Below are 27,811 nucleotides of genomic sequence, written 5' to 3' on the forward strand. Positions count from 1 at the left end.
AACGCGATGGAAAAAATATTTTCAACATTTCAGCAAATATGATACATAAATGTTGGAAAAGACGCTTGTCTTATTTTACTTATAATTTTTCACACATTTTTCTAATAATATCTCATTTATTATCACTCGCTCAACGATCTACGCTCATTCCTTATAATTACAGCTTATCCTTATTATCATCGTTAAAGTAGAAAAAACACGCCCGCGACGATCCGCCACACATATCAAAGTTCCTCGGTTTACATTTGGCTGCATCAGCACGCGTCGCTCGCAAGCCAAAGTTTGACCAACGGAAAGCTCACGTAGCATATACCTACGACACACATCTATATAACATGTATAATATGCACAGTCGAGCTTTAATGAAGCCGCGACGTTATTATTATGATTGCCCGAGCAGAAAGTTAAATCGGTCCCGACTTTTCGATCTCGGCCCCATTTTGAAAAAATATATAAACTTTCATTCGATTTACGCAAAAACGTGTGCTTATGTATAAAACACGAGCATAGCAGTAATTAAATTCGAAAGCTCGGAAAGCTTTTTTTCTTTCGTCTCTTTCCGAGCATAATTATACGTAATACGCAACAGCTGTCGAGTTAAGGAATTAACAAGTTGCTAGCTCGTGTGCACATTATATTACTCTACGAGTGTACTCGTCATGTTCGATGCTCAACGACCAAAATAAAAATAGGTTAAAAGAATTATACACCCTTGCTCAAATAGCAGACTTACATTAAACTCAAGCTAATAGAGTGACTTTACCAATAACCGACTGGTTAAGAAATTAAGGTCTAGTATTCGGTTCTAGTTTTCTCTTGCAATTAAATTATTCATTTTAATAAACAAAAATTTGCATATTATTTTCAGATAATAACTTTAAAACTCGTTCAAATGTTATAACGATTCGAGTATAAGCAGATAAGTACTGATACAGTCATCCTATTTCCTCCGATTTTTCGTTCATAATAATTACAATGGGCCAATCTTCTGTGCTATTATTATACATTTACACTCACTCCTCACTACGTACATAAAAAAATACCCGATAAAAAGTCCTGCTCTCGATTGGCAATTATTATTCTTCTGAGCTTTCGACTTTCGAGGAAGGAACACTTGTGCGCGTTTGGATACGTATGTATTCGATAATGAAATCTCACAGCTGATGCGATAGCCGCTGCGAAGTGCGTGCGAGGCGACAAAGATCAGCAGGGGCTGCTGCTGCGACTTCTGCAGCAGCAGCAGCAGCGGCTGGACAATCGTCGACGGGCGTCTCGATGCTACACGTGGGTCACCTGCGTCACCGTGTTGTTCATCGTGTGACCGTTGTTGTTCTCCGCCTGCTGCGGCACCGGCAGCCATCGATTCAAGAACTTCCAGCGGCAGAACAGCTTGTGGAAGGTCGTGCGGAACTGCCGGCTCATCGCGCAGTACAGGATGAAATTAATCGCCGAGTTCATCAGCGCCAAGATGTCCATGGCTTCGCCTGCAATGTGAAAGTAACAAAAAAACTTCAATTCGCGATTTCATTAGATGTATAGGATTATTTAGTATTATAGTGTATAATAGGTGTGCCAGCTTGTTTTCTAATTTTAATCGATCTGCAAGGCGAGAGGCGGAAGAGCCATTTCGAAAACTACAGAAGCAATTATCTTGTTACACTTTTACTCGTAGACTTTGATTAAGCTTCTCTCTTTCTCTTCTAGTGCCGATCTAAATTCAACTTTGAATCTCGGGGAAAAAGTCTTTTGAAATTGAGTTGGCAATAAAAAAGGAAGCAAACTTTAGGAGTTCGGGGCTAGACGTGTTCGGACATACGCACTCTCGCCCGCGTATATATAGAAAGGATCGCAGAAAATTTCTGTAAAGTCGGACCGGAGAGTAGGTGAGACACGTAGTACATTAAGTCAGTAACGAGCTTTAAACATCTTTAAAGTTTCATCTCTCTGCGGACGGGAAAAGGATCTCGGCAGTAACATGTATATATACGTACGGAGCAAGTAAAAATGCATTTGCCATCGAGGGACTACTTATAACTGGACGCGCGATCTCATGGCAACTTTCTTCTTCTTTTTTTCTCGGACAAACCGATTGTGCACATTGCTATGTATTAAGCGACAACTATCAGTTGGGAATTTGGCTCTCCCACGTGCTAAGCTTGATTGTATCAACTTTTGGTTTTATAAAAGTTAAACTAACTATACGTGGCACTTCTATTGGAATAGCCTTATATACGAGTTTTAATCTATACATCTTAGTGCAAACATCACCACACAAGTGTTTGAACTAATTTCACTTTTTTAGAGTTTTATATGTTGCTACTTCTACATTTGAATTTATAATTTTATTGCTAGGGGAACTGAGAGAGCTACTTGTGACCCTGAATAAAACGCAATTTCTTCAAATGTTACTTTCACAAAGTTGTGTGTCATATAATTCATCGCGTATAAAGTTCGGCGAATTTTAAATGAATTCATCAAATATAAAATTAGTTTTCCAGTCGGAGCTAGCTTAGGCTCGGAAAATGTATACCCCTACTGACACCGGAGTGTATCAGATTGACGATGAAGAATAGCAAACTCGCAAGCTCACCCTCTTCCTCTCTTGTGTAAGCTAATTAAGAGCTGCACCAAGCGAACGACCTAAAAAGATTGTTGAGTCGGATCACTGTCATTGCAGAGAAAAGAATTATGACGAGCTGAAATCCGCAGGCCTGGCATTATTTTTAGAAATTAGCTTCTGTTGAGAGTGACAATTTTATTTTTCATCGCTGAAAAATATTCGTAACCATATGATTAAAATTAATTCCAAGCCTTATATTATCAAACTTTGCTCTCCAATTAATTTCTTGGCAATAATTCAAAAGATATTCAACTCGATTGTCTCCACTTCAACTCTATAAATCCAACCTTGGCCAATATCGTTACAAGTATTGTGGTTTTCATTTTGCTATTTGATTTCGTGAAATTACGTTTTTTTACTATTCTAGATTGAAATAATGAACAAAAAAATTTTTCCCGATAATTTTATAAACTAGCATTTCAATTTCAATTAATTCGAAATTTCGTGAAATCAATCACACGGTAGATTGAAAATTTTTTAAAAACATGCATGAATAACGGGTAGTAAATTAAGGTTCACAATTTTTTTTCATACAACCGCGTCGTTCCAAATGCTAATGCAATTGTAATTGCAAACTAGGTATTATAAAATATCGATCAATGAGGAAATGAATAAATGTTTTTTAAATAGCTTTGCCAATCAGACCTGTATCGTAGAAACAAATTTTTATATACGTGGCATGATTAATATATCATTTCAAACTTTCAATGCACATAGCAATTTCGAGCCATTGGTATAAAAAACACACGAATAATTAAAGGAGTACTCTTCGTCTCGAGAAACATGCCAATTTTTCTATTTTTCATCAAAAAGTACGTTATAAATTCACGTTAACTTTTTTCTCCATTGAAATGCATCTTGACCAGTTAAGCCATTTAAACATCTCTCCGATGGAGCATTATTAAAATGAAATATCATGAACATCGCTGCTCTCTCTGCCGCGTAGCCCAAACTACTCAGCAATCTTATTTAATGTTAATGAATATACTCCGAGTTAACGGATGAATGAAGTTGGCAAATAAGCACGAGAGCTCGGTGGCGGTCGGTCGTTCCCATTAGCATCCCTGACCCTCTGGATATGAAATGTCGCGGTCGTAAGAATGCGCTCGGTACCTACCCCTCAGGTTTGTTGCTCTTGTGCTCTCATTTAAATGCTAATTTCCAGGCGCGCGCGCGGGCGCAACGAACAAGTGCATGATTGTTTAATGGGCTTTGTCCAACATTACTTTTCGTCGGCCCGAGCTTTGTATATTAATATTCATCGCGAGACTTGTTTTATCTTAAACATTTTCAGCTTATTTATCTATGAGATTATGTTTCCTCTCTTTGTTTCTCTAACTCAAGAGGCAAGTCACTCGGGTGATAAAGAGCATTATTCGATTGTGAAAGAAAGGATCAGAGACGCAATCAATGTAATCCTGTACGCGTGTGTAATTCAATACAACGCGCTTATTTATATCGAGATTTGTTCATCAATGATTTTCTCTCTCTCGCGTCTAAAATAAATACCCCAGTTTTATTCGAGCTGTGCACGTTATAGCGATCGTTTGCATTGCAAATTTCAATTCCAAGTAAATGATAAATATTTTATTTCTGGAAAAATTATCAGATACATCAAACGTGCTTTTTTCATATTTTACAAGCTTTGCAAATCGATAGACGTTATTTATAACTGTCACCTGATTAACCTGACAATTCTGCGCTTTGTCACTCGGTGATCTTTTATTAATTCTGTATTTGTTGCTAATTTTATACATCAAAAAATTTAATGTCGAATTCGTTACGAATTTCATCTCAGTATATAACAGTCACGTCGTTCTTCGATCTATAAAAAAATTAATAACCCATCAAGTAAATTGTTATTCGAAAGAAGCGCGAATAACGAATATTAAAAATAAAATTAATGTCCAGCTTCATAAAAAGTTCCTTTACCGTAAAATTATAAGTGCGCCATAGACAAAAAAGAAAAGAAAATGTCATCGCGTGTCCACACTAGCATTGCACGTTCGTAAGCTCGTAAAACGAACCTCCTCGCTCATTTTATGAGCCTACGAGGCTTGTTTAAATAAACATATTTGCATAACAATGCCACAAGTGGATGGCTCGTATGTGTTTTAATAAAAACATTTTCATTCGCACGATTATCCGCAAAAAAAGTGACTTATTTATTCGGCGCATTAATTGTACAGATAAACGCGTTGCCTGAAATTACACGCGTACAACGTTTCTCTTACGGCGAAGTGTGCGCGCACCCGTGAGACGTATGAGCGCAAGTTCAAGATTTATACGGCATAACTCGGAACAGATAATGCCCCTATATCAGTGGAATAATAATATATATGTGTGTAATACGATGCTGGTCGAATTACTGCCATCGCGCAGTCCAAAAGGTAGCGCAACTTTGATACTCGAGGGTGCTACAGCACACACATACACAGAGCCGAGTGTATGTTACCGATATCGAGAGCAGCACAGAGAGAGAGAGAGACCATATAGCCCGCGCCGGACTAAATATACACTCGCAATTCACGTCTTGGCCATTAGTAAATCGGTTAATCGCTCGTTAACTGCTGTATGTGAAATTAGCCTCCGAAATGCCACACAATTGCGTACACCGCTATACCGCACAATATTAGCTCGGACGCTCAAAGTGTGTTACGCGCTCGCTTTTCCCTGTACACGTGTACAGATAATGCCAAAGAGATCCTCGCCGTACTCGCACTGCGTTGTACTCCGACCGAGCCACACCCCCTCCCCCCTCCTCCTCCTCCTCCTCCTCCGCACCATTATACTTTATTCGGAATTGCTTATGCAAAGCTTGGGAAAGCTTATCAGCGCTTGGTGCTCGTTACATCGCGCATGAAGCTTATATACGTACACAAAGCAACGATGCGCGTGTGCCGTTTAAATTCGATTGCGCGCATATTTGCTGCTCAGTCAAAGCAAAAGCTCGCGAGTAATTCGAGGCAAGAATCGCTCGGGGTATATCGGCAATGGCTCTTTCATTTTACTTTCTCGGAGATTTCGACTAACTCGTCATATTAGGATGATACATTCACGAGCGAATTTGAGGTATTTTGAAATACTGTAAAAGCTCGCTCGCGTGATCGCTAACATCTTGAATAAAGCCGAATTACTCGGCATAAAGCAATTAGGCGCTCAAAGCGGTTTACACATCGATATGCATGCTCGTTTGGAATATTATATACGAAACGGTATCTCGGCTAGAACCAGCGAGATTTCTGCTTTGTGATGGGGGCGAAGGCTGAATTTTGATCAGTCTCGGAAACGACGGTGCAATTCGGCTGGATCGTTTTTCAAATTTCGTTTTATACTTTCACGCGGCCATTATTTGATTTTAGAGGAAAATTCCGCTTGAATTAAAAAATCGATTTGTGCACGCGGAAAAACAAGAGTTGCGCGTTATTGCTTTATCGCCGAGAGCTATTTCAATTAGAAGACTGTATTTTTGTATCGGTGTTTCAATAGTTGCATAAAGTCACGTTTTAAATGTGTTCAGCGTCGATAAAAATTATGTACTCCAGTCCTTCACGCTCTCTGGGAAATTTAAATTTTGCAATCTCTTGTGTATAAATGATAGCACAGGTTGCAGCATGCCAGAAGTAGGCAGGCAGGCAGTGCAGGCACCAGCAACAGCTCTCGTGCGTGTCACTCAGTAAATTGCTTTCGCTTTTAAAGTTGAAACATTAATTCCTGGCTCTTATTTCCATCTATTTTATCTCTCTGCCAAAATGTATAATGCCATACAAGTATATGATAAATGTGAAAGGGTTCTTATATATATTTATGCCCAATTAATTAACATGAATCGTCATTGTAGACACACGCGTTCCAATTGTAATTTCAACTGTAATGTGTACCGTGGGTGATGTTTTCCAATGTATTTTTCATCGTAAATATTATTAATATTATTATTATTTTGAACTGCGAATGAATTAAATATTTGCTTTATAAATTATTACAAGCTTTTAGATTCAAAAAGCTGTATGAGTAATCTAGAGAAAGAAATAACCTTTCAACATTTTGCATACGTTATTCGTGCATATGTAGGTATTCAAATGGTTAAAGTTTCACGTTACAGAAACGAATGTGAAATATTATGTTAAATTTAATTAAAGTTCATTCATTTAATTTTGATTTGAATTTTAGTGCTTTGGTACTATTACTTTCTTTTTCTTTTTGTAATTACACGAGGTACAAAAATACTGCCACAAGTGCATCAATAGTGTTTTAATTTAAAAATTTTTTACACTTCTGAATTCCACGGATACATCAAGTGTCGAGAGAGCACTCAATATTCATTTTAATCAAATTGCTTCAGTGTATTTATGTAGTTAAATAAATTGACAGGATTAACTTTCACTGCTCTTCATCGATTAAAGTTCAACAAAAGTCAGTGCGGCGAAACGAAAGGTTCATTTTTTCTCGTAAAGCTATCGCTAATAAGACAATGATACATGGAGCGCGTGCTTTCGGTACAAGGCGCCATTAAATCAAAGCTTAAGACCTTCGAAGCACGTCAAGTTTTCCATTGATCCGCGTCGCGCAGGTACTCGAAGCCGCGCGCTCGCCTGTATATAGTCAATTTAGTATATGAGCGATCATGCCACGTCAGGCGCGAGAGGAGCTTTCTGCTTTCCTGTTTCTGCAGAATAATAGGCGCCGCCTTGCCCGAGAGCAGCTGCGCGCAGCCCGAAGGAGCATGTGACGCGATTTAAGCGCAGCTTCAATGGATACACTATATAATATAACGCCGAAGAGCTCAAGCCAGCCGAAATTCCCTTTTTGCTGCTAATGCTCGATCCTACTCCCGTGAGCCATATGAAGCGAGCAAGCAAGAGGGAGGAGTGAGAGAGCACGCGGATATTCCATTTCCATTAAAGAGGATATATCCTGCTAGAGAGAGGAACGACTGTGTATATAGATTTTACATGTATATATGTGTGCTATACCACCGGGGAGCGAAGCCAGAGGAAATCGAAGAGGGTCGAGTAATAATGCGCGGGCCAGTTTAGACGCGAGATCATATACTCTGACCGAGCGGAGTATGTAATGAAATGATGTCTTGCTGCGCGCGTGCATCAAAATGAAATTATGTAGGACTTTACTAATGATGGTGATGCGTGGGAGAGGGAGGTGGAGGAGAGAAAATGATAGAGAATTAGGTAATTTCCGCTTAGATCCTTTTCCACGAGCTGTAACGCAAGCGCGAGTGTCGCTGGCTGATTAAGATGTGTTATATGTATTACGCTACACAGCTTGAATAATAGAGTTACATTTTGTACCTTATCTGACGCGTTCTTCGCACTCGAGCGTATTTACATGTTCAACATTTTCTTTGTTCACCCTTTCACTTTATTAGAGGAGCTCGGGTGCTATGATTTCATTAGAGATAAAAATTTAATTTCAAACTAAAAGAGAATTTCATGCGAAAAAAAAGAACAGGAATATCATTGAAAAAAAAAACAGGTTAATGCACGCTTGAACGCTCTATGTGTCGTCGGCGTCGGGGTAAGTTTATTTTCCCCAACTATTTTCTGCATACGTAAAAAGAGCTAAATCACGCAGGAAAAGGTGTACTAAAGCACCAGCAGCTGAGTCAGGAATGTATCAAGCTGCTCGTGCAAGTGAATTTTTTCCCCAAAAAAATGTCTCTCTAGCTCTTAGTACATGCAGCGTGTCACGCGAAGTCCGACGTAAAGTGAAAAAAAAGGGAAAAACGAATCGTGATTCAAAATTATGGGAATGATCGTGTCAAACGCAGTCATTTTATTCAAGGTTTTTTTCGATGAAAATCGTTGAAAACTCGCCCCTTCTGTTCTATCTGAGCAATGCTTCAGATGATGAATTTTTTTTGTGCAATAATAAAAAAGACATATTGTTGGCTGAGTGTCGCCAGATCAGGTTATTGTCAGTCTGCAATATGATTTTGCACATTTCCAACTTTTGTAGTCGCGTCCGTGTTGCATTACTGTCTATGCACAACTGTTTACGACGAGGCAACGAGGCACAAATCGTTTCGGAGGCGATTTATCCTGACAATACAAAAATCATGAGTCCAGTGTAAAATAAAAAAAAACAGAGACACGACAGTAACATTGAATCTCTTTTTTAGTTCTTAACGTGTGCAAGCGTGGACCTCTCTCTCATCATTCCTGTGTACACAATGCGTATTACACACGTATACAAAAGTAAATAAAGAAAAATCGCTCGAGCGAACCAGCAGAGCTGGTTTTATGAAGCTTTGGAAAAACATCGATAAAACCGACACCAATGCGTTACGTACATAAAATCTCATTCTACGTCTTGTATACGCTCGTAAAATATCGCACTCACACTCGCGGCGCCGTACGCACGTATAAACACGGGGTAAATTTTTTTTTCTTCTCGTGTGCGCGTTGCATTGCGTTCTATCATCGTAAATTCATTATGTAACAGTAGGGGGGAAGGAATGGGATATGAGAGGGTGAACCCGCTCATATACGTATCTCTCGCGCGAAATTGGTTGTAAAGAGATTCTCCAAATACAAGATGACGCCAGCATCTTCAACTCTTGCTCTATAATCCATTATATAGAGCTCGACAGTCGTCCGACACCTTTGCTATACGCTGTATGGTCTTAAAGTTTGGGATAAAGTCGCACACTAGCTTTATTATATAATGCATTTTTTGTTGGCCCTCGGGATATTATCCCAATGACATGACTTATTCCAGACGATTTTTTCGCTTACTCTGGATAATCTCAGCTTTCATTTTTTTCAAACATAATATGAATTTCATTCAAATGTCTGATTAGATGAAAGTTGATTTTGAGCACATAAAATGATTTTATGACTTCTCGCGGACAAAGATTTTGATATCGATTATTCTTTTGTTTAAAAATTATTTAAATGAACAATACCTAGTAGATGTTGGAAAATTTTGTTAATAATTTATGCTTAGTCTTAATATAGCAAGTATGATATTTTGAATAATGCATGAATCTTTCATTACTGTTATTTTAAGATATTCAAGTTCCATTCCTCTGTTATAAAAATCATAATCCACCTACGAAAATCTGATTTAAAAGTAATTTAATTCGAATTTTCTGTAAAAGATTAATTTTCTAGAAGCTTTGTCGTTACACCAGCAGTATAGTTTTAAGCAATCAAAAACTTCTTTCCAGGCTTACCAAGGTGGGATACAAATTTAGAGCACAATCAAGATTGATGCTGGGACATAAGGGAAGAGATAAGTTCTCAAACTTCTCACTTGTAAAATAAACTTTTGAATTCACATATTTACTTCCGAATTTACAAAAAATTGTCATTGAATTCATAATGGGTTCAAGAATTTCATTTTAAATGATATTTTCGGCGTGATATTTATCCTTTATTAAACAATATACTCGCCTGAAAATTTTAGTTTAAGCAATGTAAAGTTTGACAAAGTTTCTTTGCAAGGGAAAGGAATTAGTGTTGAGTGGGTGCACTTTCAAATCGATGAATAAATCATGTGCAGTTCTCTTGCTTTGAATTGTACCTTTCTAATATTAAAGCCATCACCGTATACGAAAAGTAGTCGTTTATGACTGATGTACAGTATTTTTCATGATGACCATCGTGCGTTCATTGTTCAAAAATTAATTCAATCACTTTGGAGTTGTTTCGAATTGATTACTCGACTCGTTAAGAAAATTATTCTGTATAATTTTGAGCATAATTGAACGTCAGCGATCGCATACTCTCTCGAGCGAAATGTACAACCAGTTGAATTGAAGGTAACGAATGGTTACTTAGCGCCTTGACTCGAGTTTAATCGTTAAAGCTCGAGCTTAATTGCAACAATCATTCGTCAAAATTTACCATGTTAGTGTTCGTGGCTGAATTTTCATTCCGAAGACATTTCTATACAAGCGACCGTAACTGTGCTGTATATCTATCTCCTACTTGCCGCACTGCTATCTAAGTAAGTAATTTTATAAGCCGCCAGAGCAATGTCATGAACTCTAAATTCGATCAGCAACTTATCACTTCGAAATTCAATGTAGATACTAGACAGTTCCGGACTTCCCCTAATTACGTTAGCACAATTTATTTATCTCTTGAGGGTATACAATACAAACTTGAAACACCTATAATCACTAAATCGTAACTTTATAAATAATATGCGTTCAGATGGAAGATAGTTGTACAAGACGCATACTACACATGTATCACAGGTTTTGTACTGTTGAAAAGGTAGATCTTTTATCTTGGAGAGACGCACAAGTAAATAATTTTAAAGATTTATTACCGAGAACGTCAGAGTGAGGAATGACAAGAGTAGAAGATTTGTTTCTTACACAGAGACGATCGAAATAAAATTTTAAAAATCATAAAAAAATGCATGACATTTCATAGCTATGCAACTTGTTGTTTGACCATCGCGTACTTTTTCATCACACTCTTGTGATTTCATGATTTACGTCACAGGACGTTTTGATTTTTTCTAGTTGCGTACATTTAAATTTAACGAATGATATATCGCACGCATGACGCATTGTTCACTTGTTGTGCCTACTATATCGGACCATGTGGCAAAGAGCAATATTCGTGCAAGTGCTCAAAAAATCCTATGCAATTTTCAAAGCAAAAAAAAAGGGTATACGTATATGCCAACATTGTCGGATAGTACTTTTTTGCGAGTGAATATTATTTCGGAAACGCTTGTCCATCCTTTTTTTTCAGCGAATATTCGACGAGTGAAATGGCTTCATGTACTATGATTTTTTATATGCTTTTGAAAGCTGTCACTAAAATAGCATCAAAGTGTGTCACTTTAGAGACAATATTATTCCAGAAATATGAATAGCTCTAAAGACTGGGGTAAAAATTTATTAATTGGAAATTTTTAACGAGCGTTGAATTCAAAGTACTTTAATTAATTATTTTTATCAAATATTTTGTCTCCAATTTTATTGAAAAATTTTTCAAGACCAAATATACTTTTTTACTTTTACACACATACTTTTTGCGTTCCTTGTTTTTTTCTTTGAGCCAATCGAATAAAAACGCAATTTCAGCTTCATTCGACTGACCAGTTTTTGTTTAAGTTTCGACTGGAAACCCCTCCCTCCTCCCCCCTTACTCCATCGAGCTCATATGAGCTTCTCCAGTCCGAGCAATTTCATAAATCGATTCGTAAAATGGAGCAGTATAAGTGTGTTAATATAGCAATCGCGATGGAAATTTGTCATTTTGGCGTAGTGGCGTTTCTCACGCCTCTATACTTTGTGCCTTTTCAATATTATACGTTTTATCGGAATAGCCGGGAGAGAAAAAAAGCCTCACAATCGCGTGTTGCAGATAAGCATCGATGCATGGTATAGACGAGTTTAAAATCTCGCGGGTACAAAAAAAAATTCCCGTAAGTGGCTTTTTTCTCCTTCTTTTTTTGGAACAAACCCGAAAGAAATTTTCACGGCACATACGTTTTGCTTTATAGCGAAACATAAGTCTCATTTTTTTGTGTAACAGATTTTATCGCGTCGCGTTTGAAGCATTAGAGGCATTGGTCAGAGAGCCTTCCATAATTTTTTCGTATAGCTTATATTGATAGTATATGTACGTGTGTAGAGGCTAATTTTAGTTTTCGTCGGCGACCTCGAGGCTTTGCTCGCGTATGTATATTACTTGTATAAATCTATGTCTATTGTGCCATAAATCTCGTTCTATATTAAAGGGTATCTTTTTTCATTATAATCAATTTCCGGGCATGCATCCTGTTTGTTTTTTTCTTCGCTTTTTTTTATCAAGGAATGTTATCTCTCGAGTTAACGCGTGGTGCCATTATCACGAATGAAATCCGTATCTCTTAATGCTTCGAGTTATTATTTTTTTTCTCATAAAAAATGTCATTGCATTACAATGTTTATTTGTTTTTCATATCCATTAGTGCACGATGCGAAAAAATGTTTATACACACATAAGAGAGCAAGAATCTCTCGCGATGTACAAAAGCTTTTACGATTTTTATTTTATGACTCTTTAATGCCAGATAATATTCGAAAAAGAGGAAAATTTTCTCCCTGAAAATTGCTCCACTAAGAGTCCATTAGAATCTATTCATGAGGATCCTTTATCGAAAGAATATTTGATGTAAAACGCGCTTGAAATATTAAAATATATGAATGTATCAATTAAAATAGTTATGATAGTGTATCAAATATTTAAGGCTTTACAACATCAATTAAAAGCTCTCGTTAAAAAGCAGAAAGCATGAGAATGTCCGTAATCGACTTGCGTGAAAGCTCGCCCAAACATGCAGTACCTCGTTGAATCTTGAAATAACTGCTGCTGAACGAACTTTACTTTTGAAGATACAAAACGACCACGATGCAAAATACAGCTTCAATTCCATCCGACACCACTTTTTTCACGCAGTCATTTTCGAGGATCGAATTTTATGTTTTTTTAGTCAAACCTGTTCTCTCGCGGTCACATTTTTATACATTATCATTGCGGAGACAAAAAGTACTTCCGTGCTGTTGTCGTTTTTCTTGTGCTCGCTCGCTAGCGTGTGTACTCGTGCCAAGTGAGCAAAAAAAAAAAAAAAAATTCCACCGACGCTGGTCGAGTCTGTACGCGAAAAAGAGAGAGAGAGAGAGCGTCAGTAGCAGTAGCGCTAAGGTTTAAAGGCCAATAAAAATGAAAAATAGTCTGTTCATGCGAGTCCGCGATACTACAAGCCGTCCGCTTGTTTCGCGTGTGTATATTCTACAGGGATACATGCGCGTCGTTAGAGGTGGGTGTACGTTTGGGCAAGGATCGAGCTTTCGCTCTCTCTCTCTCTCTCTTTCTGCCTCGTGCACAAACGGCATATTTTGACGGAACCGAAGCGTCGATGGTAAAGCTAGACTCTCCGGTTTTGTTTTTCCTTTCGTGGTCGAATCCGGCATTAAAGTGAAAAAAGTGTTTTTGATGTGTTTTTCATTATTTTTTTTCAAAGCTGACGCTCATACGTGTGCAGCGAAAGAGAGAACTGGCGAACCGATGTTAGCACGAACGAACGGACGCATGAAAATATTATACGTGTTTGCAAAAATGCGTTTTACATAAATAAATTCACTTTGCGCGTGTGGGCGGACTCAACTTTTTATATATAACACAATGCGAGCAGCTCTCGCATAATTTGATCTCTCGGTGCTCTCGAAAACTTTTCGCGCTCGTTTACAAATACACGGCCGTTCGTAAGCGTATTCAGTCAAGTAAAATCAAGTCTCGAGTATAATAAAATAGACGAGTAAATTTTATTTAACCCCAAAACGCGAGCAAAGTTTGTTATAACACGAAGGCGCGTGTAAAAAGCGTAAACAGGCCAACGGGATAATAGCTGCAGCTCGTATATACGTGCGGGCTGGTGCGTGTGTGCAGGTATACGCGCGAGTTTCAAGTTCTCGAGAATGTTTCGCGCGTCAATTACTGCGCACTCGCGGAATAATATAATCCCTCGCGTAGCACACGAAGTACATTATACGCGCGGTGCCTTCCAAAAACGTTCCTTGTATGTATACGTATGGAGTGTGGCGTGGTACATACATTCGCACGCGAAGATCTCATTCGTAGCTGCACTTATTCGTTGGGCCCGGGCGTCGCGGCGCGCGTCTGTGTGTGCAGCTATGTGCAGCTGCGCGTATAATAGAAATTTTATATCGAGTTGCGCTCAAGTTTCGCGAGTAGCAGCTACTGTGTGCGTATATAGCTCGAGCTCGCTCGCGCGCATATAACTCGTTCAAATACTCGCGCGCAGCGAGCGCGAGAGATAGAGCGAGAGTGACGACTGAAAGCGAACAAACTGCCGGTTGTATGTTGTACCAGGCACACAACCTTTAGCGATACAAGGTACGTATGTATTAAGCAGCTCTCGAGTTTAGAACTTGAAATTGGCTCGACTGGCACGGTGGGAAAGTTAGCCGGCGCGCGTTTGATGTTTTGTGGATAGGCTAACCGACTGTGTATAGACTTCGACTCGACTGACTGACTGGCTGGTAAATATAATGCATAATTATAACTCGGAGCGCGGGAGGCAGTCATGTACGTTTCGGTAGACGCGCGAGAAGCTCGCGTCCGCCCCCTCGACGCGCATTGATGTCTTCATTGCGATATTGTGTATACGGAATCCCAACAGTTTTCCGAAGGTTACGTTTGAAATGTAAATTTGAATAAAGCTTCTGTCGAGCAAAAGCGCGTTCGCGAGCTATAAGCTTCGCAGCCAGCTGTGCTGCAGCTATAATACAAGTTGCTTCTGCACCGGTGCGCAAGTATAATTTACAAAAAATTCGCGAAGCCGCACAAAAAATAAATTTGCGAGTTGCGCAAACGATCCGCAGAGCTCGAGCGGTGGCTAGGTATAATGATTCAAAGGAAAGAAGCGAAACCACGTGTTGGCTGTAAATGTATATAAACAGCGGGGGCGCGCAATGTGCTTGCACCACACAGTCGTATATATGCATGCGCACTCAGCCGCACACGCGCGGTTATAACACATTTTCGCTCGCCGAATTTCCCGCGTACAGTTATATTCGCCTTATACGCAGGCCGGCCCATACATGCGCGTGCCATACGCGAGTATAGCGCCCAGGCCAGGTTTGCATGTATATTGCGTACATCTCGGAAACGTATAAAATCTTGCGCGCAGATGCGCACCAGCTCGCTCGTATTATTATACAGTCTACCTCTGCCGCATCACATGCACGCAGTCTGTATAGCGTACATATATACATAATACGTACATCTTCGCCGAGCTTGGCTGTATACCTACTGCAATGTGCCATTGTGTGCAGTACTGCTGCTGCTGCTGCTGCTGCTACACGCATCCATTAGCTTATTAGTCCGTGTCTGTCTCACTCGCTAACTGTAAAGTGCTCGGGCACGGAAATGCTGCAACTATATGCTGCTGCTGCTACTGCTACTGTCGCTCCTACAGCTGCCGCTGCTGCTGCTTCGTCGGAGCTCTGGGCTTGTTGCTTCATACATACGTGTGCGTTTATACGTAGCCAAGCGCGAAAGATTTGCATGTACATAATGTTGTATATGTACGCGCCGGACCCCGATGTAAAGCTCGAGATTCTTCGCAAAATAGCAGGAATATCGTCTCGTGCACGGGCCGACGGGGGTAATTGGACTTTTACGGCTCTCGGCGAGAGCTTTGTACGAGATATAAAATGCCCTGCAAGCGTTTATTCTCTCGCAAATTTAATGCTTATTACGTCAACTACGTATATATTAAGCGTGATTATGGGGCGCTGCGAGCTTGCAATAATTATATCGAGGAAAAAATTAGCAGCTCAAAAAGATCACGAGCAAGCTGATTAATTTCTGATAAAATGCTTAAAATCTCGTTGATGAAGTACCTTTCTTTAACATTTTTTGCAGCTTTTTATTATTTTCTACTTTAGTTTGTGCGCTTCGCCGTGTGCGTTGAAACTGCCTCGATGGTATCAAAATATTACCACTGGACATAGAAAATCAACCTTCGAATGTATTATTAATGTTTTGCCCTCCCAGTGAAACGTAATTATACGTAAAACTATCGGCTGCAAAGTTCGGAATAGAAACTTTATTACCAGGGAACTTTTGTGCTTTAGCGGGGAGAGTCGTGCGTTAGCACACGTGCGCGCCTCCAAGCTCGCGCGATCGTTTTATGTTAATATCAGGTGAAGATAACGTTGTTAAAATAAACTTCATCCCGCATTATCAATGCAGCGAAACCCTTTTCCCGAAACCTTCGCAGGCATTAATTATACTTGCGCGCAGTAATCCGCGCGTTTAATATACAGCAGGCGTTTACAGTCGTGTTTACGACGAGAGTGGATAATTTCCAGTTGTAAAAATAAATCATTAATTTTAGTGCTGTTTGATTACTCGTTGTATGCGAGAAGCTTCAAAATTCAGGTCGTTCGCGCGTGCACACTTTTATACCATTCTCTGTATAGAGATTTTCAAATAAATATATGCAACGAAATCTTTTCTTCGCGGATAGCTGCACAACGCGCAGTTGCTGCCCCGAGTTGCAACGTTGGAAAATGAAAGTTTCATGCCATTGTGCTCGTGAAGCTCGCATAATATATAGACATAGAGACAGCGCATGAGAGCACAGATGCTATTGGCGTAGCCCAAAAAGCTCTTGAACTCATCTATGTGTATATAGCAGCCCGAGAGTAAAAGAGGCTCAACGTCTTCCCGAGAGCTCGTCCGCCCACGCGAGCGTGTCCGTGTGTTCCTGTGTGTATGTGTGTGTGTGCAGCAACTTTTAAGTTTATTATCATTTGGCGGCGGCGTCGGTGGTGGGAGAGGTAAATGCATCTTGCTGCTCCGAAGAGGGCTTAGCAAACAGCGAATTTCCCGATCTCGAAGATGGGCGCATAAGTGTTTCTGACAGAAAATATGATGTCGCGAGAATTTTTAAGGAAAATATGGATTGTATGCGGGAATTTTCATCTTGGCCCAAGAAACATTGTAGAATTAAAAGTTATCTGAGTTTTATAAATTATACGTTGTATGTGCAGTAGTGAGAAAAAAACAATCGACGCCCGTTAACCTTGAATTCAGGGAAATCCATATTATGTCTACCGCCGTTATACGATGCTTAGCAATGCGGATTTGTGCGATCGACATTACGATGTGTATTTTGACGTTCATGTCGTACGCGGACGTGTGTATATTTACCTTTAGCTTGCGCAGCTATAAGGCAACTGCGCGTCTAAAAAGAAACGTAAAATGTACAGATGCTTTTCTCCACGATTCTGAATTCCTTTTTGAAAATTCCAAAAGATCGATCGAATGTTTTTCGAGCGTAAGAACCGATTTCATTTGAAAAAGTTGGAAATGGAATTTTTGGCCAATAAAGTGCTGTCGAGAAATCACTTTGAATGTAGTGTACATTTATTGAGTAGATAAATCAAAATGAAATTTTTTATTCGATTTGTATCCCGAAAATGTTACGAGGCTTTTTCGATATCGTGGAATAGCTTGGAATGATTCGACTTTACTGATGAATTTTCCAATCAAAACAAAATTGTCAACAAATGTCGATAGATCGTAACTTAATACGGTTTTGAGAGACATTAAAAAAGTAATTCTCTGTACCCATTATAATCGACACAAAGAGAAAAAAAGACACTTTTGAGACTTGAACCTTTAAAATATATATTATCGTATGGCAAGAACACAAGTGAACCTGTGTGCATTGTATACCTTTTTTATATTCTTTTTCGCTTCTCAGACTCGCGCTTTTATAAGATTTTTTTCTTTCTTTGCTTCGAACATGGCCAAGATGCCTAGCGCCCTGTTATTAATCAAGTTCTCTCATGCGCGTAAAACTTTATATATACAGATATATGTACGTGTCTCGAGCAAGACGGGCTTTATACACTTTTCCTTGGCTTTCTGTGATTGCAAAGGGATTTTGGGATCTGTTGACAGTGACGATGCTCGAGAATAATAAACCTTTAGTCTGTTTGCCTATGTCCGTGCGATGCATGCTGGCCATGCAGAATCCAGTTTTGATATTGTACTCTCGAAGGTATTCGGTCGCGCGACGTGTCGCGTCCATTTCGGACTAGAATATTGATGATGGCGCAGGGGCGCGCGCGAACACGCTTTTAACCCACATACACACACGTAAAATGTGTAAATATATACAGTCTCGCACGCGCGTGGAGTAAGCGCCCGTCGCGAGGAGAAAAATTTCCCAAGCGGGGTAAATGTATTCGCTGACTCTCCATGCGAATGGGCTTCCTTGACGCTGCTTATACGCGCCTCGGACATTCTGGCGCGCGTTAATGCGCCGAATGCAGTCCACACGAAGTAGAATGCAATTAGACGAGTGTCGCTGTACGTGGACTCACTTTATCGTGCCTACGCTTTAATTTTTGCGTGATAACCGTAAATTTTATGGTTTCAAAGTTGTGGCGCACGTTTGAATGTGCATGCTGATGATGATGTGAACGAAAAGTGAAATGGCTGTGCAGAGTCTCGTTTGTAAGAAAAAATATAAAAATACCCTGTTCTTATTATTGGATGAATGTATGCATAAAGAGTATTTCATTTATTGATCTTGGTTAGAAGAAAAATAAAAGTTCGTATCAAATTTGACACGTAGAAACAGACAAATAAATACTTATTGAATATATTGAAATACAAGTTTATTCTTAATACTTTTGATGTTGAATCACCTCAAGCGGGTGCACATAACTTTAGTTTTACGCAAAAGAAATAAAAAGTACAAATAGTATATTTGAAACTTATTTCTCGACCTTCCCGCCTACTTCCGCTGAACGTGTTCGGTCTATTCTGCTCATTGAAAAATCAGACGCTATTTTCATGCTCGATACACTTTTTTCATCGATACGCTTTGTCTGTACTTTTTTTTTCAAACTATTTTTTGTCACGTACACATTACGCCTAGCAGTCTTCGCAGAGATCTAAAAGCTTTGCTGAGTTTATGTTTCACGGAGCTCCTTATATGCACTCGTTTATTTTCGAGTTTCACGAATAATTCACCTCCTTAAAAAGCTCAAAGTTATATATACACGCGCTTTATAAGTTTAGCGAGCGAAAAAAAAAATACGACGAGAGGATAGAAAAGGAAGCAAAGTTAATGTTTTTTTCGCGTAAAAAAGAAGACGTATAATAAAGCACGAAAAAAAGGGAGCCCGAGAAAATAAGTCGATATCAAGTGCACGAGGTGCGATAGAGGGGAGTAAGGAGCAGCACACGCCTTCTCGACTGTTAAACGAAGTGGAAGCTTGGGAAAAGGAGCGAGGACAACAGTGTGTCTCCTATCGGAAGATAAAAGTATGTTTTTTCAACCGCACGATATGTGGCGAGCAGCAGCAACGGCAGCAGTAGCAGCAGTAGCAGCAGAAGAATAAAAAGAAGAAGAACGATGAAACCGGCGGCTGCCTTGAATATGATGGATGGGGTTGGCTGTATACTATGCATAGATTGGGGTTGCGCTAATAAATTCAAAGAGCATCTATCGAAAAATTCGTACACGCGTCATTTTTCCACGTATTAATATTCATTTAGCCCGGCCGTAGCGATTCGAAAAGGAATAAAGTGTTTCGGGGTCCATTAGGGATGACTTTACATAAAATCGTCGCTGTATATATATTAACGAAACTGTGTCGCCCACTCCTTGTCGCCAAGGTAGGAAATTAATTTTCACCACTTGGAAGCAAAAGTTGGTACTCGGCAGGCGCACTGTGCTTCTTGCACAGAGCAGCTGCTATATCTGCCGCCTCTCGTGCTTGAGCAGCGCGTCGCATCCGAAAAATGTGCACAGTGCCAAGTGGTCTTTCTCGCTCTCACTAACATTTCATCAGTATTACCGAGTATATAGGGGGGACATTTTCATCTCTCTTTCTCTCTCTCTTTCTCTCTCACTAACGTACATAATATATAGCGAAACGAGCACTCGGTGCCAATGGAAATTTTCGACGTCGTAATCGCCTCGCACTCGAACGCGCTCGGCTCCTCTAATTTTCCAAGTAGCCTTTGAGAGCCTCCCCAGTCCTTATTACTCCTCATTTTTAACCCGCAACTCTCGCCGGGGCTGCTGCTGGAAGATCGATTTCGCAATATGTGCAACTTACATTTTCAGTTGTACATTTATAGTTGAGCTCGGGCGCCGCGCGCTCTGGGTATAAGATAATGTAAGCGCGCGACGAGACGTATCGCAAGAGAGGTAGGGAGAAAAAAAGGAAAGATTAAAATGGAAGAGGCGCGCGCGCGCTCCCGCCCGAGTACGCAGGTGCGCGCCAGTATACGGATTATATTGCCCGAGTGTGTGCGAGCGCTTGCGATGCGTCAAGCTTCATCTGTGTGAGTGTGTGATATTCCTCGCGAGAGTCATTCGAGAGGTCCCGCGTCGGTGCGTAATGCATATATATCTACGTGTGTGTGTGTGTATACGTGCTTATGCGCTGGCGCTGCCGTCGCTTTTTGTTTTCTATGCAAGCGCGCAAATAACAGAGGAGGAAAGAAAATAAATAAAAGGAAAATGAGTACAAGAAGCATAACTAGTAGTGAAAGAAGCTGTTGTATAGCAGATACGAGACTCATATTATTTTCAGTCAAGTTATAAGTACCGGAGTTTATGCAGTTTAGAATGGTTATTTACTGCGATGCTTACGGCGTGTCCGCGTATAATAATAAGAGTACTGTAAATGATACGAATACATTTCTGACGCTTATTGAGCCGTGTGCCACTGTAACGCAGAAAGAAAAGCAGCTCGTAGTGCATTATTATTTAAACAACCGAGGGGACTCGGCTTTCATGCGCTCGAAATTCGCTTATGTGCTTTCGACGAAATACGATAAAATCTTGAATGTACATCGATGTATGGAAAGTACAAAGAAATAGAAAAAATACGAAGAACAAAGTAAAAGAAACCTTTGGAAGTTCGAGTCGACTTACTCCCAAATCGGGGGGGAGTAAAACAAGATGTACAGGATGGAAAAATTTTATATGGAATCGATAAAAATTATATGTGCTCTCTGCCAATCGCACGAGACTCCAGCGATGACTGAATTTGTTTAGTCAAATGTTGAGATCGATACGCTTTTGAATATGTATCGCTCAAGACCTCGGCGTCAATTTATAAAACCGAGGACAGGGGTATAAACTGAGAACAGGGAAAGAGACGCGGACGTCGCTCGGAGGAATTTTGCAAAATAAAAAAAAAAATACTGGAAAATCAAGTGGTATATACCTTTGAGCAGATCCAGTGAGCAGATCGAAAAGAAAGAAAAAACAGAGCGAAGCGAGAAGGTAGTTGGAATCGCGTGCAGAGAAGTATATCGTTCCTTGCGCGCGAGGGCAGAGAAAAACGATCACGGAGACCAAATATCCTCCGAGAGCAATGAGAGAGAAAAGTCCATAAACTCTTCTCGCTCTTCTGGCGCTCACAAGAAAACGGTAAATCATTTTCAAAGTTTTTATCCTCGTACGCGATACAGAAACAAGAGAGATTGGCATGCTCTCGATTGGCAGTGATCAGAGAGCTCAAGGACTATATACGAGCTCGCCAGCTCGCGCAAGCTCGTATTTACGTAAAGCGATGAGTGGAATTGGAGATATATCATGACTTGTACAGCAGAGATATTTCGGTGCTTTATTACACTCTATATATTTTAATTAAAAAATATATGCAATACATCTATAGAGACTGAAAGAGAAAAATGTCAACGAATCGAGGCAGAGAGTCGTTGAAAAAACGATGACGCGACTATTCTTAATTTAGCGGCGGTTTACGGTATGGATTACGCAACTTCCACGCAATAAGGACTGAACAGTCGAGAGGCAACAACTATCCGGTACTTGGACTCTGCACAATTTCCCCCCACGCAGCCCCCACAAAGCTCCTAGCCTGGATCCGTACAGTATAACTTTTTCTTCCTTCTCATTCAACCCTCGCTCGCGCGCGCTCCCGTAGAAACACAAATAGACAAAGTAATGTACATATTTTAGCTTCGAGTCCTTGTGTAATACTTTTTCCTCCTTCGAGGCTCAGCCACGCACATTAAGTTTATCCACCGCGAACGCGCGCCTACACCAATTGCAGAAATACAATTTGATGTATAACTGTGGACTTTTACGCGCAATACGATGACCCTCCGGTGCGAGCCCATAAGTTTTTTTATCGCGGCGGGCGCGCGGAGCACGTTGCACTTTTGTGCAGTAATTATAACGCACAGCTGCAGGATCGCTTCGCTTCGGGTTAAAACTTATCGGATCAACTTTTAACTTGTTCCGAGAGCTCGGGATCGTTTTCTATACTTATACTATAACGCAGCGAGCTTGCACGTCTGGCTCGGCTTCTTTCGCTCTCTCGTTTCATTACAGCCATGCGAACTCATTATGAGTTGAACTAATTACATAAAACCGACATAAAGATGTACTGTGATTTGCGTAAAGAAAAATATAACAGAAAAGACGCCATATTTCAAGCTTGATAAATAATTGCGTGTTGTCTCTTTGCTCTTTTTCATTTGTAGGTAAAAAATATTTTTACCCGAGCTTATGATATTTTCATCCGACGAAAGGAAAACAAGCCTCGTCTACGCGTACGTCCTCCACAACGAAATCTCATTAAAAGTCGGTCGAGTTATCTGATTAATCCGAAAATATGCCATCTTATTTTTCTTACGGAGTCACTTGTCAATAACGCCTACTCATATAGGTACGTCGTTGATCGTAATTGCCTCTATATGACCGTTTGCGGCAATGGATGTGTCGAGTACGGCTGGAGCGCACGAGCAACATGTCATCGGACATCAGATTATATACATAAACGTACACGATAGCATATGTGCGTATATGCGTGCCAAACGAAGTGCGAAGGGTCGAAACATTTCGAGTGATTATACAGAAAATGATAGTCACCCTGTGGTACATTACAAAATAGCTGCTAGGCAAAATATAGATGATCATAGTTGATCATAGTCAGAGATAGATAGCGCTTGAATTTCTCATATATACATCTATGTCAACGTGTAAACACGAGATTTCCAATTACAACGTCGAGCTGATGTAGCGCTTATGCAAGCTCGGGATAATGATAAGCTCTCGCAAGGCAGTGAATAATATGCGACACACACACACGACTCATGAGCTCAAAGTTGTCACCGGGGCATATCTGATTGGAGAGTTTGGTTTTCGTGGAATGACTTGGCCGCGGCAACGAGCTAGAGTGAGCGGCTCTAGCACGAAGCAGGGCTATTGTTCCGCGCAGTATACGAGCTCCTTAAACTTAGCCGCGTGCATATACCGTCTTAATTAATTAAACTCCGTGGAAGAGAGGCTATAAAATATATGTATAAGAGAGGCTGAATCGAAGAGCGAGGCATTAAATAATCGTACGAGATTCGCGATGATAAAGTATGTACGCTAGCCTCTAGCTGGGCAGTTAAACGCAGCTCGCAGGGTCGAGTCTATGTTGTAGAGCATGAATTAGAGCTAGGCGACGGTGCGCGAGCGGGGGCGAAAAGGTAGAGGAGAAGCGGCGAATAATTTTCGAAAAAGCTCGCTGCGTGAAAAATGCCACCCATAAACGGCGACGGGAATAACTCCGGGGAGAAAAAGTTTTTTTCTCCGAAGATTCTGCGCTACATCGTAAAGATGCTGCGCGCACGCGAGAGGACGATACGAGGCGCAATAGATTCAAAAAGATAAGATTATCCGTATATACGCAGGCGCGCGAGAGACTCCGACGCTAATGCGACGAAAAAAAGAGCCATGCACCAACGATTTATGTTTACGGCAGAGGTCGTTTATACATGCGCTCGAAATATGCCGTGCGCTTGGCAATCGCGCCTATAATATCGTCACGGCAATTCGAAACGATTTTAATTATTGATTGATTATTCGCTCGGCCGCCGCAGTCCGTGTTTTCGGTGGCGCGCTAGGCGTATCGATCGATTTTCGATAAACACGTGCGTCGTTCGCGCACATAAGTGATCATTAGCCTGTCAAAAGTATAATTGGACGGGGCGAGCAGCAACGCCAGCAGCACCAGTAGTAGTGCGCTGCGATAATATTTTCCTATATATCCACAGACACGCGCGTACATACGCACACGGCAGCCTAGGCACGCACAACTCACCACGAGAGAGGAGGACAATGAAAAACGATCGTACGTAGCGAGAGCTGCCAGCTACGTATGAATGAAAATAGCCATACGCCAATGACTGGGCGAGTAGCAGGTCTCTCTCTCTTTGTTGCTACAAGTTCCTCGCGCAAATTCCTCATTTGTCTGTGTGCGATAGCGATTTCAATGGTGCGTAGATATATAAAGAGAGAGAGCGAGAGAATTCTATTATTTCAGAATGCACGATACATATAGGTATAGACGGGTGCGATTAAAAGAAGAAATCGGTGAGTTATTGGAATTTGAAAAATCTGGTAAATAAATCTCTCTCCCTCTCTCTCTCACTCTGCCTCCGAGTCTAGTGCACGCGAGCCGCTCGTACGGTAATACCAAAAGAAAATACGCAATATTCAAAGTTAGAAAATATTAACGCGGAGCCCAAGGGAGGGAGAGAAAATTTCGCGCGCGTGCACACGCCTATATAATGCGCCTGGGCGCAAAAGTGTGCGCGGCGCGTCCGTATAACGATCGGTGCATTTATTTTCATTGGCTTTTGTTTTTATTGTCCACTTTGTAAGCCATTTTTCAATTTAAAGCTCTCTTTTTCTTTTTCTCGTTTTCGAATAATAGAGTTAAAAATACATTTAAATAGTGGCTCGATAAAATATTGTATACGCTGTTGCAAATAGAAATCTCGCGTTAATTAGCCGGACTCGCTTTGAAGAATCATTTCTTTATCAACGCAGCGGTAGTAGCTGCAGCAGCCCAGGCAAATTCTAAATTTAAGACTTTGCACGCGCAGTTTGCAACAGCTGTACCACAACTAGCGACTCTTGAAAATATATCTTCATTCTAACCACTGCTAAATTGATTACGAACGTATCTGCGTGTGCATGTTCTAGTGTGCCTCGGGCTCTCATCTAACGCGCTGCTGCGACGTCTCAGTGCTGCGCTCGCGAACCCCCAGTAATTCGTATAAATATTTACCCTTTTACATACATACGTAGTAGACATTTGACTTTGTAAGCTCGCGGCCAGATCAACATTGCGCAGCTCTTTCTTCGCAACGACGCATTGGCTCGGGTACTAAATTTAATTGTCCTTTATCGTGCCCGCAAAATTCCGTGCCCTTTAACACCGTGATATAGTCTCGCGCGACTGCAACCTGCATAGAGAAATAATTAACGATTACGGCGCATGATATAAAATTAATCTTTCGAGGTTTCGAGATACGAGCGGTGGTGCCTCGCGAATACATTATTACGTATGCGCTAATCATAATAATAATAATTTGTAATAAAGGCCGCGGAGATATTTGCACACTTCGGTGCACTGCCTTATGCACGAGCAGCAGCGAGCGAGTGAGGGAAAATTGTACAATGTGCGGCTGGTATACATATGAATCCCTGCGCTGCTACTGCTGCTGCTGCGATGGGCCAATTAAGTACCTATTGCTCTCGTGAATTTCGCGCATCGATTGCCATCTGCTGTGTTATACATGCTCTAGTATATACAGCCGCCTGCTACTTTCCCCCGAGCGCTTAATTATCCTCCGGAATCGAGTGTGAGGTCAGCAACGTCGATTGTCTCGAAATAAAGAGAAAGAAAGGGAGAGAGAGAGAGGGAGAAGGAAGGAAGACGCGATTCCTTCGGCCTCGGGTCTATATCCGTGATACAAGCTTTGGAGGGTGGTGTGCGAGCTATAGTACCGGACAGCTACCATAATTGGATTGTCTCTCTCACTCCCGCCAAAAAAAAAGAGAAAAAAGCGAGAAAAGAAAAGGAAGAAGAAAAAGAAAGCAATGGCCGAGGCGGTTGCCTGCGCCGCGTTCAGTAATTACCGAGTTTGACGTAGCACTTGTTGAAGAAGACCTTGCCGAATATGACGCTGGACAAGCCCAACGTGCCCTGCGGAAACTCCGTCAAGAGAAACAGCAGTAGCACGGCCAGCAGCATCTTGGTCGTGCGGTCGGTCTGTCGCTCCTTGTCCATGGCGCGCGACACTTTCCTCTTGCGCTTCTTGCCCTCCGACAGATTGATGGATTCCTCCATCTTGAGCATGGTCGCGGTCGTCAGATTCTTGCGTCGCTTCTTCGCCTCCATCAGGGCCCTGATGAGCGGCAGGCTGAGTATCGTCAGAGCCACGCACGGTATGAGCTTGATCACGACGCTGTAGATCCAGAAGTTGACCTCCTGCGCGGCGCTGTGCTTCGCGCTCTCCGTCATCTGGACGTAGTAGATGGTCGTGTTGGCGTCGCCGGCGCTACTACCGTTACCGCCGCTGACGTTGCTGCTGCTGTTGTTGTCACTGCTACTGTTGAGGGTGACGTTGCGATGCTGCACCTCCGTCGTCACGTAGATCGGTATGCAGATCAACGGGCAGATGACGTAGGCCGCCACGATGGCGATTATGCTGCGCTTGTAGGTGCACCACTCGCGGCTCTTCTGCGCGTGTATGACGGCGATGTAGCGCCAGATGGCCAGCATCACCGTCAGCCAGATCGAGATCGTGTGGAAGACCTGGGCGAAGATCGAGTGGAACAGCACGAAGACGGCCCAGCTGTAGGTGAAGGTCTCGCTCCTGGGCCGCTTGTCGAGATACGAGTGAAACGCGTAGGGTATGTACTCGACCATCACGAGCATGTCGGCCACCGCGAGGCCCGTCAGTATGGCGTTGGTCGGCGACGTCATCTCCCGCCGGGTCAGCACGGCGATGTTCAGGCCGTTGGCGATCGAGCCGAAGATGCACACGATGAGGGCCACCCAGCCGTGTATGGCCACGTAGCCCGTGTGAAAGCCGTCGAGCTCGTTGTCGCAGAAAGCGTACTCTGTCGTGTTGTTGGCACTGCTTGACCACATTATTATAATTCTTTTTTTTTTATATTTCTTTGCACTTTTTTAACCGACAACAAACACTGACACAACAATAGGTATAAACTGGCACAGAACGAATAAAAGCACAATCACTATATTATGGATGACTACTGAATCACGGATCTATACACTGCACAATACGACGAGTATTCGAAGTAGTCATTTTCGTTTTTCATTCAAAGTATGGGCCAGAGCTTGCACCGCCGGTATCCACGTTCGCAATCGGCATCGCGACGAAACATTGTTTTCACCGGCTGCGATCTTCAGCGCATCGTGCTCTCGCCCCAGAGCTTTCAAAGATAGTAACACTCGATCCCGATGAAAGTTCGATCAAAGCTCAGCGATCGTCCGACTGTTCGGCCCACTGGCGATGCAACTACACGAAGTATTTTTACTCTCGAACTTGGAAGAAATTCGTAACGTTGGATAAGGGCTCGAAGCGAGCTGAGGAGTGGCGGCGGCTGCACGGTCCGTGCGAACGAGCCTTGACGCGCGCGGGCGTCGAATGATCGGCTGAGAAAGAGCTTTTAGCCAGCCGCCGCCGACTACAGTGCTTTTGACATATAGCGCGCGCGATATAGCCACGCGGACGGCGCAGCCGCGGGCGCCGCTTCCACTCTCGCAAGCTTTCTCGACTGCCACCCACTGTAGTACATGTATATATCTTTATGAACAATACCGTC

At 41.5% G+C, this 27,811-nt stretch overlaps 1 protein-coding gene across 1 annotated transcript; it reads right to left on the bottom strand.

Moving 5' to 3' along the window:
* Positions 1–937: 937 nt before the first annotated feature.
* On the bottom strand, positions 938–27,472 carry LOC106655941 (sex peptide receptor). Its single transcript, XM_014376549.2, has 2 exons — positions 26,096–27,472; positions 938–1,484 (listed from the first exon to the last, which is right to left on the bottom strand). The coding sequence occupies exons 1-2, from the start codon at positions 27,111–27,113 to the stop codon at positions 1,279–1,281; spliced, it is 1,224 nt and encodes a 407-aa protein (XP_014232035.1). The 5' UTR covers positions 27,114–27,472; the 3' UTR covers positions 938–1,278.
* Positions 27,473–27,811: the final 339 nt, after the last annotated feature.

This window comes from Trichogramma pretiosum, unplaced genomic scaffold (genome assembly GCF_000599845.2).
Source record: "Trichogramma pretiosum strain Unisexual culture from Peru unplaced genomic scaffold, Tpre_2.0 scaffold64, whole genome shotgun sequence".
Taxonomy (NCBI): Eukaryota; Metazoa; Arthropoda; class Insecta; order Hymenoptera; family Trichogrammatidae; genus Trichogramma; species Trichogramma pretiosum.